The 15,830-nt window shown below is 34.0% G+C and overlaps 1 protein-coding gene across 1 annotated transcript in view; it reads right to left on the reverse strand.

Annotated features, from left to right (window-relative positions):
* The window catches only part of MDGA2 (MAM domain containing glycosylphosphatidylinositol anchor 2), an 829,367-nt gene that overhangs the window by 271,887 nt on the left and 541,650 nt on the right, over positions 1 to 15,830 (reverse strand). The window contains exon 5 of the mRNA XM_081140380.1: positions 12,371 to 12,503. Coding sequence (XP_080996506.1) covers positions 12,371 to 12,503 — 133 coding nt within the window. The remainder of the gene's footprint in view (positions 1 to 12,370; positions 12,504 to 15,830) is intronic.

A 15,830-nucleotide genomic window follows, 5' to 3' on the forward strand; every position in this document is an offset into this window, starting at 1 on the left:
ATAATTACCAGGAAAATGCAAAATTAAAACTACAATGAGATATCACCTCACACTTGTCAGAATGGCTACCATCAACAAATCAACAAACAAGTGTTAGCTAGGATGTGGAGAAAAGGGAATCCTTGTGCACTGCTGGTGGGAATGCAGATTGGTGCAGCCCCTATGGAAAGCAGTATGGAGTTACCTCAAAAAGTTAAAAATGAAACTGCATAATGACCCAGCCATTCCACTTCTGGGAATGTATGCCAAGAGACCCTAAATATTAATTTGGAAGATTATATGCACCCCTAAGTTCATTGCAGCATTGTGTACAATAGCCAAGATTTGGAAGCAGTCAAAGTGTCCATTAGTAGATGAGTGGATAAAAAAGCTGCCATATATTTATACAATGGGATACCACATGGCCATAAAAACAATCTTACCTTTTGCAAAAGCATGAATGGACCTAGAGATCATTATGCTCAGTGAAATAAGCCAGTCAGAGAAAGACAAGTACCATATGATTTCACTCTTATGTGGAATCTAATGATGAAAACAAACTAACAAGCAAAACAGAGGCAGACTCATAGGGCTGTCAGCTGTCAGGGAGTGTGTTGGACTGCTGAGTGGGGGTATGAAGGGATTGAACAGAAAAAAAAGAGAGAGAGATTCATGGACAGCCTTAACCGGCTTGGCTGAGTGGTTAGAGCATCTGCCCTAGGACTGAAGGGTCCCAGGTTTGATTCCTGGCCAAGGGCATGTACCTTGGCTGCAGGCTTGATCCCCCATCCGGGTCTGGGCACACATGCCAGAGGCAACCAATAGGTGTGTCTCTCTCACATCAATGTTTCTCTCTCTCTCCCTCCCTCCCTCCTTTCCACTCTCTCTAAGCAAAACAACAACAACAGAATCAATGGGAAAATACTTTTAGATGAGGATTAACAAAAAACCAACTGATGAACATGGAGAGAGCAATGTGATGATTGGCAGGGGGAGGTAGGAGAGGCAAAGTGGGAGACAAATGGTGATGGAAGGAGGCTTGACTTGGAGTGGTGAGCACACAATACAGTGTACAGATGATATGCTGTGGAATTGTGCACCTGAAACCTCTTGTTCACAAGTGTCACCCAATAAATTCAATAAAAAGGGGAAAATAAAATAAATTTGAGAGACACTATGCAATGAGGCAGGACCTTAGTTATTAAGTATTCCTGATGAAGATCAAGAGAATTAGAAAAGTATACAAATAGAAGGAGTTTAGTCTTCTTTCTTTCTTTTTGTTCCATCTAGGATATTTTTTTAGTGGATTTAATCCCAGAAAATTTAACAAGAACCCATTTTATGCTGCTTATTTTCCCAACCATTTGTTTATTTCCTAACATTTTCTCTCTTCACTTTGGAAACATGTTTTAATTTGCACTTAACATGTGACAATCATTTTGAAGAAATTTCTTATCTATTGTTACTTGTTAGGTCAAACTATATTAAATTGCCTGTATTTTATTTACCATTTTAGAACTACAAACTCTTTTCAGTAAAAGAAAGTAAACTGGTAAATTGCTGGATTTTGCTAAAAATAACAACAAAAACACACAACAGAACACTACCTACTTCTAGTACTTTACTAATCTGACTAAAACCCCTGGCTTGTTTGAGAACAATGTTGCAATGCCAGTCCAAAGTAAACACTTAAAGAGTAGCTTTATACAATGGTCAATTGATCTCCCCCAAAAATGTTATACCTGTTTTTTTGATAATTTCCATTCTTGTCAAATTAGAGTAATGGTATCCATTACTAGAACAAAAGGACAACGTAACCATCAATAAACTCCTTCTACACAATGTGTCTATCAGAAATCAATATAGCTGACTACTGCACATTTACTGGATAGTATGTGATTAAAGGATGCAGTCAATAACATGCTCAAGTAGTACAATAAACAACTAAAGCAGAGTGACTAAAAGGAGATGACAGAAAGAAATGCTGTTCAAAAATAAGCTGAAGCATATTACACAACAAATGGACATTCTTATTTTCTATATAGCAAAAGAACAGTAGGAAGTAAATCAAGAAGGATATGTTGTTATCAGAAAAAAATGTGGCTCTTAGAACACACTTTGCATAAAATGGAAATTGAAGGAACAATGGAAATCTTTGTTTTGCTTTGGAAATAGCTGAGACAACAGCAAACCAAAAGTACATAATGTCTCTGGGTTTAGTCAAAAGTTTGATGCATTTCTGATAGTCCGCCCATTATTTCCCAACCTACCAGTTTCCTCTCTCCTTCCAGTCTCTGTAACAATACACTGGATACCCTACTCCTACTATATGGACCCTACATGGACTCTCTTTTCTTCAGACTTAATTAAAAGCCATTGTGAACCAATGTGGATTCTTTAAATTATGGCTACTGGTAGCTCACATGACTCTATAATATTAACAGTGACCACAAGATTAATCTTAGCCACACCACAGGGTATTAAATCCTACAAGTGATGTGGCTAAGTTCAGAGGATGCCTTGAAAACACAAATATTTTAGCATAAAGTTTTAACAATGACATGTTTATTTCATCATATCAGAATGTGAGGGGAAGAACATATTTTATGGAACACCCAAAAGAAAGCTGTCTACATTTTGCCTGTATTTTAATTAAAAAAATCTATTTAACAAATGTAATTTGATGAGGTAATAATCAATTCTTATTTTCCTAATAATATTTTTTAATTTACATTTACCTGGTACTGATTAGTATGCACAATTTTAGGAAGGGGTCACAACATAGGTGGTTGAGATTTCTCCATTATGGAAGTCAATATGAGATATAAAATAACTTTATAAAATACATCAGAACCAGTGTTATATGCATACTCACTACTAATATACATATCTATATTTACATATATCAGTGCATATGATAATTTGCTTTTAATGAATATGTAATATTAATATTCACTTATTTCTCCAACTATTGAGAAAATTTTGGAATTGAGTTATGATTTAATATTTCTGCTCAAAAGTACAGACTAGTAGAGCCTATCATTTATAAATTTCAACTAAATAAAAATGAAAATAAAAAATCAAAGAGCTAAATGAGATTTTGGAAATCCTCATTATTTTCTTCACAAAGGTTATTTTTTAAATCTAATAACTACTGCTATCACAAAACTAAGAGCCTACCACTTACCAGGCCCTTTTAATATACTTTCACTTAATCTTTACAATCTGTATAATGAGGTAAGGTTCTTTGGGAAAATTGATATTCATTTTTAAAAAAATTTATCTTTATTGTTGAAAGTATTACAGATATCCCCCTTTTTTCCTGCCATTATTTACCCCTTCCACCACCCCCCCCCCCCAAGCCTACTGCACTATTGTTTGTGTACCTGGGTTGTGCATACATGCATATAAGTTCTTTGGTTAATTTCTCCCCCTGCCTTTCCCCACTTAGAGCTCAGGGATTACAATAGCCATGGGTGCATTTTTCTTGAGTGAGTAAAAGTCTCCCTGCCAGTGACTTTGTGTATAGCCAATAGTGAGGGCATAATATTTGCAGAGTTTCACTCAAATAGGTGCATTAGGCCCAAAGATTATTTGTTGGCTCCATTTTTTACTTGAATACTAATGTAAGTCCCTTATATAAAAGGACAACAGCACAACAGGTACTAATCTTCTCAAATTCTATAAACCTCAATCTTGACTGCATGGACCTTGGAGCTCAAGAGTAGCTATGTAGCCCTGCCAGTGTGGCTCAGTGGTTGAGCGTCAACCCATGAACCAGGAGATCACAGTTCAATTCTGGGTCAGGGCACATGCCCAGGTTGTGGGCTCGATCCCCAGTCGGGGCCGTGCAGGAGGCAGCTGATAAATGACTCTCTCTCATCATTGATGTTTCTATCTCTCTCTCTCCCTCTCCTTTCCTCTCTCTGAAATCAATAAAAACATATTTAAAAAAGAGTAGCTATGTATGTATAGACTGCATCTATTTTTTGGTAGTCACCTCATTTCATTTAAGTTGTTGTTGATGTTATCTGGCTAAATAAAATGAAACCTTAGAGTAAATGTTCTTTTCCTATCAATCTAAAACCCACTTTAGAGCACATTATCAACATGATTTAGCAGAATAACAGTTTCAAAGAGCTGAAGAACTGGTCACACCACTGCATAGTGGGGAGAACCAAGATCCACACCCAGGTGCCTCTCATTGATGCTTTTTTATGCAGAGCTGCTGCAGGTTGTATATGTACTAACATTACTGAAATTTATACTAGTTCCTTATATGGAGGTTGGTTGAATAGTGAATAGATCATTGGATGACCAAATGTACTGGTTTTCCTAGAATTACATGATTTCCCAGGATTGTGGTACTTTCACTGAGTACAGGACATCCTGGGATGGTTGCTGACCCTAAAGATGACTCCTGATATAATCCATCTGAGGATTTGGGATGAATAAGTAATGGAATTAGCTACATGTAGTTATGAAAGTTATTCTTCATCATGAGAGCCAGAAAGCTATAAAATCCAATATGTCAGTGAATAATCATGGAGATATTTTATGTCACGAATTATGAGTGGCAAGCTTAAAAACCATGAAAGAAATCTAAAATACATTTCTAGCAACTGAATTATCTATAACAGCACAATTCCCAGCGGTTTTATAAGAACAATAGAAACGTGAAAAGTGCTAAGCCATGGTCTACAAATCTATGACTTAGAAGAAGATTAAAATTAAAAATCAAATCTCAAAAGCATGAAAAATCTTATTACTCTATCTCAGTACACCTTCACTCAAGCCACTGAAAAAAATATAAAACACATAGTTTGAATTTTTGTATCCTTTTTTTTGTTTTGATCTTGTTTTTTGTTAATCCTTACCTAAGGATATTTTTTCCCTTGCTTTTCAGAGAGAGGAGAAGTGAGGAAAGGAGTGGAGAGAGAGAGATAAACATGCATGTGAGACAGACACATTGTCTGGCTGCCTCCTGAGTGCATCCCAACCAGGGGCAGAGAGTGAACACGCAACAAAGACACGTGCCCTTGACCGGAAATTGAACCAGTGAACATTCAGTGCACAGCCTGACTCTCCATCCACTGAGAAACACCACCCAGGGCAAATTTTGTATTCTTATGAAAACTATTAAATCATTCAATTATAATTAGTTTAATAGCCTGTTAATAGTAACTTATAAAACACAAACTATTTGATATGCTCCAAAATATTTGTGTTAAATTGTAAGATAGGATTTCAATAATTTATATCTCTTTCAATAAATATAACTGTTGCCTTTCATTTGATTAACAATGTGTTTTTATCTTTTTTGTGTTAGCTATTTACTCTGTCTGGGTTATTATTTCTTCTGGGAGAGTTAACAGTTTACGAGGGATATTTTTTATAAGAACTAATAGTGCAAGAATAACCTTGGGTATAAAGGACCTGAAAAATTCATTGCTAGGGCAAGAAAATGCACAGGTGTAGGAAGATCCCAGCAACATGCAAACTTCCTGTTACTATGGTAATAAGATTCTGAAAAATCTGGGTCACCTTGTTGCTCTGGAAACAATCTCAGGAAGACCAAAGTTGAAACCCCATAATGACCATTGCTTCTGTCCCCAGATCACTGTATACTCATCATATATATTTTCAAATGTTTAAAGCCACATTAATGAGAATAAGACATATATAATTTTGCTTTCCTTAGGAAATGACAGCACTCAGATGAAGGATCTGTTGTATATCAACAGAAGTGCAAGCTTCTTTAATTTTCCTTATATACCGTTGTTAATTTCACAAAATAATATTGTATATTTTTGTTAAAAATTTCTGCCAATAATAGTCTGAATAAAATTGAACTGGAATATATACTTATTTCTATAGATTTTTCTGGGAAATATTAATATTTCATTTAACCACTGATAAAAGTAATTCATAAAATGACTATGAATTTATTTCAAGATTCATCATCAATGGTTGAAGCTATCTGCCATATCCTAGATAAAAAAAAAAACACCTGACTCTTGTCATAATCTCATCATGATTACTGATGATATCACTTTTATCCTTTCTATTATCTAGGTTAACAACCAAATCCAATTATAACTACTATTTATTGTATTTATTATGCACTGATACTTTTTAAAAGTTCTTCCTTTAATAACCTACAAATTTACAACCTACAAAAGCAAATAATGTGGATGTTGTGTTATCCCTGCTTTGAGGAGGGTAAAAAAATTAGAGAAGCTAAGTAACATCTCCAAATCTGGAGAACCAAAATTTGAACCTTAGATTTTTTAATTTCAAAATCGATGCAAAAGAGTTACAGAAAACATCTCATTTTCTAATGATGGCATACAAATAATATTCTAATAGCATTTGTTGGATTCTGTTTGATCCTGCAGCAGTAAATACTGTTGCTTAGAAAGCCTGAATTATCTATGGCCAAAAAACCAAAAAGCTATTAAGGTATTCATATGCCCAATATTTTAGGACATAAAAAATTATATTATTTTTTCTGTTTTTATTTTGTTTTCTTTTCTTTTGTTTCAGATCCTAACTACTCTATGATAAAAAATAAAATCAGAAAAAATGCACATATTCATTGATATATCATTTTTGTCTGTATGTTAATATTTTGACCATGCTTTTAAAAATGTATGATGATACTATTTCAAAAGTGTTTGTCCCTCACTGAAGTATTATCTTGATTTCTTCCTTTACAGTTGCTTTCTTCCCATTTCATCAAAGCTAAGAATATAGGGCCACACATACTCTGAGTAGAATTCCTCTTTAAATTGAGATTCTACTGAATAATAGGCTCTGCTCTTTCTTTCTTTTTTTCTTTCTTTCTCTTTCATTCTTTCTCCCTCTCTCTCTCTCTCTCTCCCTCTCTCTCTCTCTCTCTCTCTCTCTCTCTCTTTCTCTCTCTCTCTCTCTTTCTTTTAGTTTCTTCTTTCTTTCCTCCTTGGCATTATTTATTTTTTATTTTTTTAAATTTATCTTTATTGTTCTTTAAATGGCTGACTCATTTTCTTGCTTTAACATGTATTATAAACTTATATCTAAAATTTTAAAAGAAACCATAAATGCAAAGGACACTTTTCAGTCATTTTTAAGTGTTATGGACTGAACTGTGTCTTCTCCAAAATCATATGTTGATGCTGTAACCCCCATTGTGACTATATTAAAATATAGCACCTTTAAGGAAGCAAGTAAGGTTAAATGAGGTCCCAGGAGTGGAACTTTTATCTGATATGGCTGGTGTCCTTATGAGAGGTGGAAAAGATGCCAGAGCTTGCTCATCGCTCCCTCCATGAAGCACAAAGGAAGGACCACAGTGAAAAGCAGCTGTCTACGAGCCAGGAAAGAAAGGCCTCACCATAAATCTACCATGACAGCACCTTGGCCTTGGACGTTTAACCTCCAGAATTTGAGAAAATACAATTCTGTTGTTTAAGTGATCCCGTTTGTGGTATTCAGTCATGGCAGCCCAAAAAGACATACAGGGAGTCATTGTATTTGCACTCTGAATTTCTCACAAAGGTAGTCTTTCTTTAAAGCTGTGATTGTTGGTGAAAAAGCAGATCTAGATTCTAACAAATGGTGCTGATTGCCTAGAATAGGGATGGGGAAACTTTTTTATGCTAAGGGTCATTTGTATATTTATAACACCATTCAGGGGCCATACAAAATTATCAACTTACAAATTAGCCATGAAAAAAGCTCCTAGATTTATTGAATTTTGAGTTCCGCCTGTGGTTGCCTTGGCAGGGCCAGACCAAATGATTTTGAGGCAGTCTACAGCCCTCAGGCTGATGTTTCCCACCCGTGGCCTAGATGCTGAAAACGGCTCAAATATCCACATGGGTAAGAAAAATGCTGGAGTTTAGTACTCAGGTGCAGATGACAGCAACTTTCTTTTGCACTTAAACTAGTTATCTCTGACAATGGGCATACTGTTTATAAAAGGAAGAAGTGTCAATGTCCACACTATTATTGTCCACAGGCATTCCCTTAAAATTTCTATAACTGAAATATTATTTTATTTTTCATAACATTTAGATAACTTAATAAGATTCCTCTATAAATAAAAGAGAACTATCATGAATAGAACATAGCATAGAAAATTAAGGCTCACAGCAATTAATAAGCATTTCCTACAACTTTCCTATGGATTATATAAAGTAATAAGCACAGATAATAGCTTTCTAACTTAGGGAGCAGAAATGTTTCCTTAACTTCTATCATTTTTCATGGAAGCTTACTGAGACAGATTAGAGGGGGAAAAGAAGACAAAAAAGAACAGAGTGAGAAAGAATGGAGAAAAGGAGGGAGCCTAAGTTTCCCCTATTTCTACAGTCAGGAATACTTTTGCAGACTTGGTTCCTAGATGCAATGCACATTTAAGAAAGACACATTAAGTCCTGTAAATGTTAAGTTTATGTAGACTCAATCAAAGGACCTATATAATTAAGTAAAATTAGCCCACCTGTCCCATTTCTTTATAGAATTCATTATAACCTCTCAAGGAAGTACAAAGTATGTTTCGTCCTAATATAAGTAACCTACTTAATTATTTACCTTTGAAATCATGAGACATCAATATATAAGTGCTTTAAATATATTTACATAAATTAAACTTATTTTATCATATTCCTATGTTTCCTCATGTTAGAAATACACATAATTTGAGAAATTTAAAATAGTTTATTTTCAACCTTACCATAATTATAATAATTTTAAAATACACCTATATTTATTAATATCCTAAATGTATAAATTTTAACAGGTTTATTTTAACAAATTATGAAAAAATACTGCTACATTAAGAATTTACCAATCAAGAGCTAATATTCTTTTTCTTCCAAATGGGAGTAGGAAAACAACCAAACCAACTTTTGGACACTGGTACAACATATGTCAATTAGTCATGGAGTGTGCATGACAAGAAATAAATTATCATAATAATTTGTGTTTATGATAAATGCCTTATGATAAAATTCTATGAATTTTATGATAAGGTCTAAGACGGCTAGATTAGGTATGATAAATAATGGCATTTCTGTACCAGGAGATTTTTTATAACATGCCAAGTAATCAATAGAGATCAACAAAATGATTAGATACTACACGGCAGATATAAAATTACAGGCTTCACTCTAATGCCAATTCATGGTAGGAAAGTTAAGAAAACACATTATTGGTAAATCTACAGGTGACACCGACTTTAAAATGATACCCAGGTATTGCTGTTCTAAGCATTTCTAAAAAAATTTTCATTATTGCCCGCCTGGGTGTGGCTCAGCGGTTGAGCATCGACCTGGGATCCAGGTGATCAGGGTTCGATTCCCGGTCAGGGCACATGCCCGGGTTGCGGGCTCGATCAATGACTCTCTCATCATTGATGTTTCTATCTCTCTCTCTCCCTCGCCTTTCCTCTCTCTGAAATCAATAAAGATATATATATTTTTTAAAAAAGATCATTATTAATGAAAGCTTCATTCACAAAATGGCATGGGTTCACAGAAAACAGTCTGGTAACAAAGGCAACATTTGTTTTCCAAAGCATTTATTTATACTTGTTTAAACTATGTGCAACTAGGTGATTCCCCAGAAAGGCTAATTCAGCAGGTATGGGATGGGTCAAGGGAATTGTACTCCATGTTGTAATTGCCTGGCTACAAACATTTAGAAATCCTTATCCACAGTAGACATTGTTTCCATCTTTATATGCTGTGTCATTTGGGCATTGGGCATATCAGTAATAGAGTTATTGCAATTAAAAAGTTACTTGACTATAGAGATGTTAAAATCAAATTTTGTCTGTGCAAACATGCATTTATTACTCAATTATTGATCTCCGTTATAAAAATTGTTTCCAGAGTTGCGCTTTCACAAACATATTAACAGTTTAATCAAACAATATATAGAATAGACTATTCTCCCTGTCAATAAGTTGCACATTTTCCTTGACATTTTGCACATCAAGAATTTAAAACATGGAAATTTTATCCATGTCATATAGAGATTCACAAGAATAAAAGCGAATAATTTTTATTCACAAGAATAAAAATGTGAGAGCATCTGACTCTCACATTGATTATGGCAATGATGACTCATGATCTCCTTTCAATGTTAGAAAAGCAATGAACTAGGCTGTATGTACTTATTTGTCACTTTATAGGCTTGTTTACATGAAGATGCTGGAAGCTTAATTTATTCCTGGTGCACTGTGAGAGCTACCTCAATGATTTCACCTATTTGAAATGCACAAACTATTCCAACTTTGAGTGCAGGCAGATGGGAAAAGTGCTGAAGCAACCCTGGTTTGAATATGTAAAGCACCAGGCACATGACATGCCTGATTAGAGTACTGAAGAGTCTAACAAGGTACTAGCTTATATTTTTTAACCCAATTATTTACCATCTTTATTTTGTTTGCTTAGCCTAAATATAAAATACTTTAGCTTGGAAAATAAAGAATGAAACAGAAAGCTGAGAGTGGCCCTGTGCTCTCCATAAGACAGGTAGTCAAGTCTCTGTTTTTTGAGCTGGCAGTTAAAAGTCATCTCAAAAATAAAGTCACTGAGCTGCTTTAAAAAACCGCAGGAGCTTTAAGATAAGAAGTCCTTATTTATTCCTAATAAAACACTCTGGCTGAGATTTAAATTCATTTTCTCCAGTTCTACAGGCATAGTGAAAAGTCAGTCTCCTATTTAAGATTACTTTTCAAACATTGAGATAAATCTTGTTCCCACCCCTTATTAGCTGTGGGACATTGGGAACTAATAAAACCACACATTTCTGCAGCATAAAAATATTAAATATAATTTTATTTTACCTGCTAGTCTTTAAAGGATTTTTGTATATGTTGATTTAATTCATTCTCAAAACAACCCACTAAGGATACAAAATTAGTTATGTTACAAAATTAGTTATCATAATTCACAAAATATTTTATGCCAAAAGAACAACATAATAACACCAGGTTCTGATGTGTTAAACACCAATTACTTTTATTTCTCAATATCTTATGTATTCTTTTTCAAGTGAAATGAGATTATTAACTTTTATAAGTCCTAAGTTCACTAAGATTTTATGCTTCTATTTTTTTTTCTGAAATATAGTTTCTGTCAAGTGTTTGCCATCCATCTTGATAAAGTTTAATTTTCTCTCTCACATGCTTCTTTTGCTGTCTTCTAATGAGTTTTATCTGCTGCTTAATAGAGCATTTCTCTAGTTTAAGGCAATTTACATCTCAGTCAATCTCACTATGCCTATCATTGCTGACCCATAATAGAAACACAATAAGTTTCTGATGAATAAATAAAAGAATGAATCTTTCAAAATGCTAACAACTGCCTGGAACATATGTTGAGAAATCAATGTCTGTGTCTGCATTGTTTTCATCCTTCAATAAAACCCCAGCTTTAATCTTTCCCAGCTGAATAGAGCTGCTGACTAGCTCTGCTGGAAGAACCAATAAAATGTGTTCCACATGCTTTATAATTATCAGCTCATTAATTCCTTCCTACAATATTATGAGTTTATGAGGAAACTGAGGCAAAGAAGGGCAAAGTGACTTGCTCAACAAGATCCAAGAGCTAATAAGTGGCAGAACCAAGACCTAAAGCCAGGCACACCAGGACCCATGCTTCTCAGAGTTTTTGTTAATGAAAAAAGTAATTAACTTTTGATCTTAAGATAATCATTTAAAAGTAAAATTTCATCTTAATTGCACTGAAAGTTTCCCAAAACCAGCTGAAATTCTAATTTATTGATTGTTTATACACAATCATACAAAAGATTGTGTATCCACGTGCTCTGTTTGCTCTTTCATTTGGCAATTTCTTCTGAATGTTTGCATTTATTTTGAGATATATATTACCAAACATAGGCTATCTTAAGCTTTAGTCTTGCGAATGTTTTGACATCCTCTATGAAAATACTTTCTTAAAACACCTACTCAAAATTACCAATTAGCTTTCTTGACTTGAAACAGAGTGAAAACAGAGGTTCTTTTACTTAGCTTTGGAATCATAAAACACTTTTAGCAATTAAGATCACAAATTTTTATATAAAGAATCTAATATTTCTAAGAAATTTCTTTGAACAGAATATAGGCTTGCTTGTGATATTTGTGAATTCAATAATAAGAAACAATAATTTTGTATGCTATATGAACAAACATATTACATGGGAGCATGTTTCAACTAGATTATTCAGTGTCTGTTTACCAAAAGTTTTTCAGATATAACAGAATTTTCTGGGAAATAAAAAAGACTCTTTGTTCATACATATGCTATAGAAACCACTTGGTCTATAGGAAAGTTAAAGAACCATTAAACATTAGTTGTGAAGGGTAAACATAAAACTTTCAGAGATAGTTCCTTACCTGTTTTATTGGAAAGTCTAAATGACACCATCTTATCAGGAATATTACATACATTCCTCACTGAAGCAATGCAGCTATAATTAGCATAGTCCTGAGGTCGAAGATTCTTTAGTTTTAAGATCTTTGTTTCACCCTGAAAATGTAAAAAGGTCATTAGAAAAAAACAATAGTAATAAAAATGAATGAATGAATGAATCATGGCATTATATTGTATTGAATTATATTATTAGCAGAATTTGGGAGATCGTCTTAATTTTTTTTTTTAAAGGGAAGTACCCTAAGTTTAAAAAAACCAAAAATTTACATTTTTAAATAATACTGTAATGCACCTAGAGATAAAAACTAACAAACTACAAGAAAAATTCATAACATTTTCTTAGAAAACTAGTTTCTTAGGGGGGCAAAATCTATTTTTGGTGGTAGTTATGCAAATTATTATGCAAAGATCAGAATAGTGTACTTAATAATGGAATTTATTCAACAAACACTGCAATCTATGCAGACTTCAACATCAAATGTTATGAAAGAAAAGGATTGTGAAGAAGCCAATAAATGAAAGTGTTGGTAGAGCAAAGTTAATGAAGTCAATGTAATGCTAGTTAATTAAATTTATGTACATAAATATTTTGTGAATATGGAGCAATGACAGATGATAGATCTAAAACAGCATAAAAAGCATTCATGACTGTAGCTATGTTATTATTGTGCTTGTTATTTTACTTTCAGGAGTTCAAGTTCTAAGTGTCCCAGGTAAACGTGCAAAATTGCAAATAGACTCAAATCAGGCAAGTGGTCAGAAATATCATACAAACCCCCCATTAGCCAGGAAACCATGACAAAACACTGAAATTGTTCAAAGGGTAAAAAGAACATACAAAGAAAACAATAAAAAGAAGAAAAAAACCCACCCTCCTGCCCAATTCAAATTAAGTTTCCTGGGAATTCTTTACCTTCTAAAGTCTATGCATCCTCTCAAAATAGCAAAACGGTTCCTCTCATAAGTAACTTAATTGTGAAGATGACAGAACAGTATCCCAATGACATCATATTTGGTATAGCAATTTTCAAAATGTCAATATTTTTCCAGATAACATCTGCATGAACCATGTGTTTCTTTTATTTTACTTCAGTAACATCATTCAAATCCTAAAAATGGCAACACTTGCATGCATTGTTCAAAAGGATCAGGGAGTGACAATACATAAAGACAATGACTATTCAGTTGCAAAAAAAGCTTGCCCACACATAGGCAGACACACAGAGGTTTCCAAATGTGTTAAAAGAATCTCTCCTTCAGTGTGCCTGAGCATTGTGGCCATAATTCTTTTCATTCACTGTTAAAATTCACTCTTAATTCAGTCACATCTTTAGCATTTTCCTCTGTGGTATAAGCAAAGCCGTCTCTCTTAATTTTTCTTTAGAAAAAACGTTGTATTTTTTTCTCTACAAACGAATGCAAATACACCCCACAGAAACAGACACAGTCAGTGTGTCTATTTCTAGAACTTATATTTAAAAGAGGTTCTCAGTGTATTACACTTATCACTTAATTTAACTAGATATAATGCCTAGAAAAGTATGCTTAGTTAGAAAGTCCAGTTGAAAGAAAATGTTATACTAGAACCAGTTGACTCAGAAAACTTTCAAATGAGGTCATGTATCCTACTCCTCCTACCTCTGTGACTGTTACTGCTTAGATTTTTTGCTTTTCTTTCTCCTCTCAACACTGAACTGTTGGTATTTCCTGGAATTCTATTTATTCCTTAGTTAATCTCACTATAAAATTCCCCTAGGTGATCTTAGCCTTGCTGAAGAATTTCTACTATAATCCCTATTCCCCCACTACTACATCAAGTCTGTATTCCTATTCCAGGATTCTCTCTTAAGTTTCAGATGCATATACCAATTCTTTTAACTGTTTTTTTAAAAATATGTCTTTATTGATTTCAGAGAGAAGAAGGGAGAGGGAGAGAGAGATAGAAACATCAATGATGAGAGAGCCATTGATCGACTGCGTCCTGCACATCTCCTATTGGGATTCGAGCCTGCAACCTGGGCATGTGTCCTGACCCGGAATCGAACCACAGTCTCCTGGATCCTCAGTCTATGCTCATGCCGTCTGGGCCAGCCAAACTTTTTACTTCAATAGGTTCATTCTGATGTCCCACAGACACCTAAAAATCAACTTATTCTAAGTTGAACTTAGGACTACTTCTTCTCTAAATCTACTGTTCTCTCTTTAATAACATAAATGTTAGACTTTCAATTACTGCTTCTTATTCATATATGCAGTATCTCCCTATCAGTTAGATCCTTTTATTAACCTTTAAGCATGTTTAATCTCAACCATTCTTTTTATTTGTTTTTAAATGTAATCATAGCTCTAAATCCTACATTCAGGTAAAACAACAACAACAACAAAAACCCTGCTTAGTATAGTTGAAGAATGTGAGCAAATGTAAAGACCTAAACTACGAACATGAGGCTAATATGCAAATCTGACCGCGCCATTTCTCCGCTTTTAAATCACATAGCTTACTGTTGTTCTTAAAAACAGATACAATAGCTATTGACATGACTGTCAACCCTGTATGACCTGCGTTCTTCTTTTCTCCTCAAGTCTCATCTCATTCTTTTTGACCCTTGCACATATCCCGCTTCCTTCTGCCACAAACCCTTTGCACATGTACAGCTTTTCATGCCTCTGTGCCTAATAGTTCAGTCTCACTCTTAGCTCCCAATACTCCTTACTTCCGCAGGTAAGCCCTTCCTCGCTCTCTGGAGGAAAAGAAATATTGTTTTGTGAGATCTGCTGATATCTGTCTATAACACATTCTCATTTTTCCATTTATTTTGATAGTGGATTTATTTTCTGCCAACTTCTCCCCTTATCTGTTAACTACCCTAAAGGGCAGGATTCATGTCTGTCTTGTTCTTATCATTAAGTTCCAAGCACCTAGCACAAGACTTAGTATAAGAGAGACACTTTTTAAATGAATACTTTTTCAATTAAAAGTACTATAATTACATATCTTTTACCACTCAGAGTTTTATTTTATACATATTTCTTTAGAATTTACTATCAACTGGGCACCTGATACAATAGAGGTTAAGATAGATCCTTAAAGCAATCATACAGTAATAATAATTTTCAAACATATTCAAAGAATAAAGTCATTTAGATTTAGTGGTAGTATATTTATTTACATAGAGTTAATTATATTCTACCAGCATTTCTTATTTCTGTTTCCACAAATTAATTTTGTAATAATTTTTTAAAATTTCATATATTGATTTGAGAGAGAGAGAGATCAATTTGTTTTTCCACTTATTTATGCATTCATTGGTTGATTCTTATATGTGCCCTGACTGGAGATCGAATCTGCAACCTTAGCTTAAGGGGACGACATTAACCAACTGAGCTACCGGGCCAAGACAACAATTATTTTTAAACCACATT

Source organism: Miniopterus schreibersii (genome assembly GCF_964146895.1).
Source record: "Miniopterus schreibersii genome assembly, chromosome: 1".
In the NCBI taxonomy this organism is placed as follows: domain Eukaryota; kingdom Metazoa; phylum Chordata; class Mammalia; order Chiroptera; family Miniopteridae; genus Miniopterus; species Miniopterus schreibersii.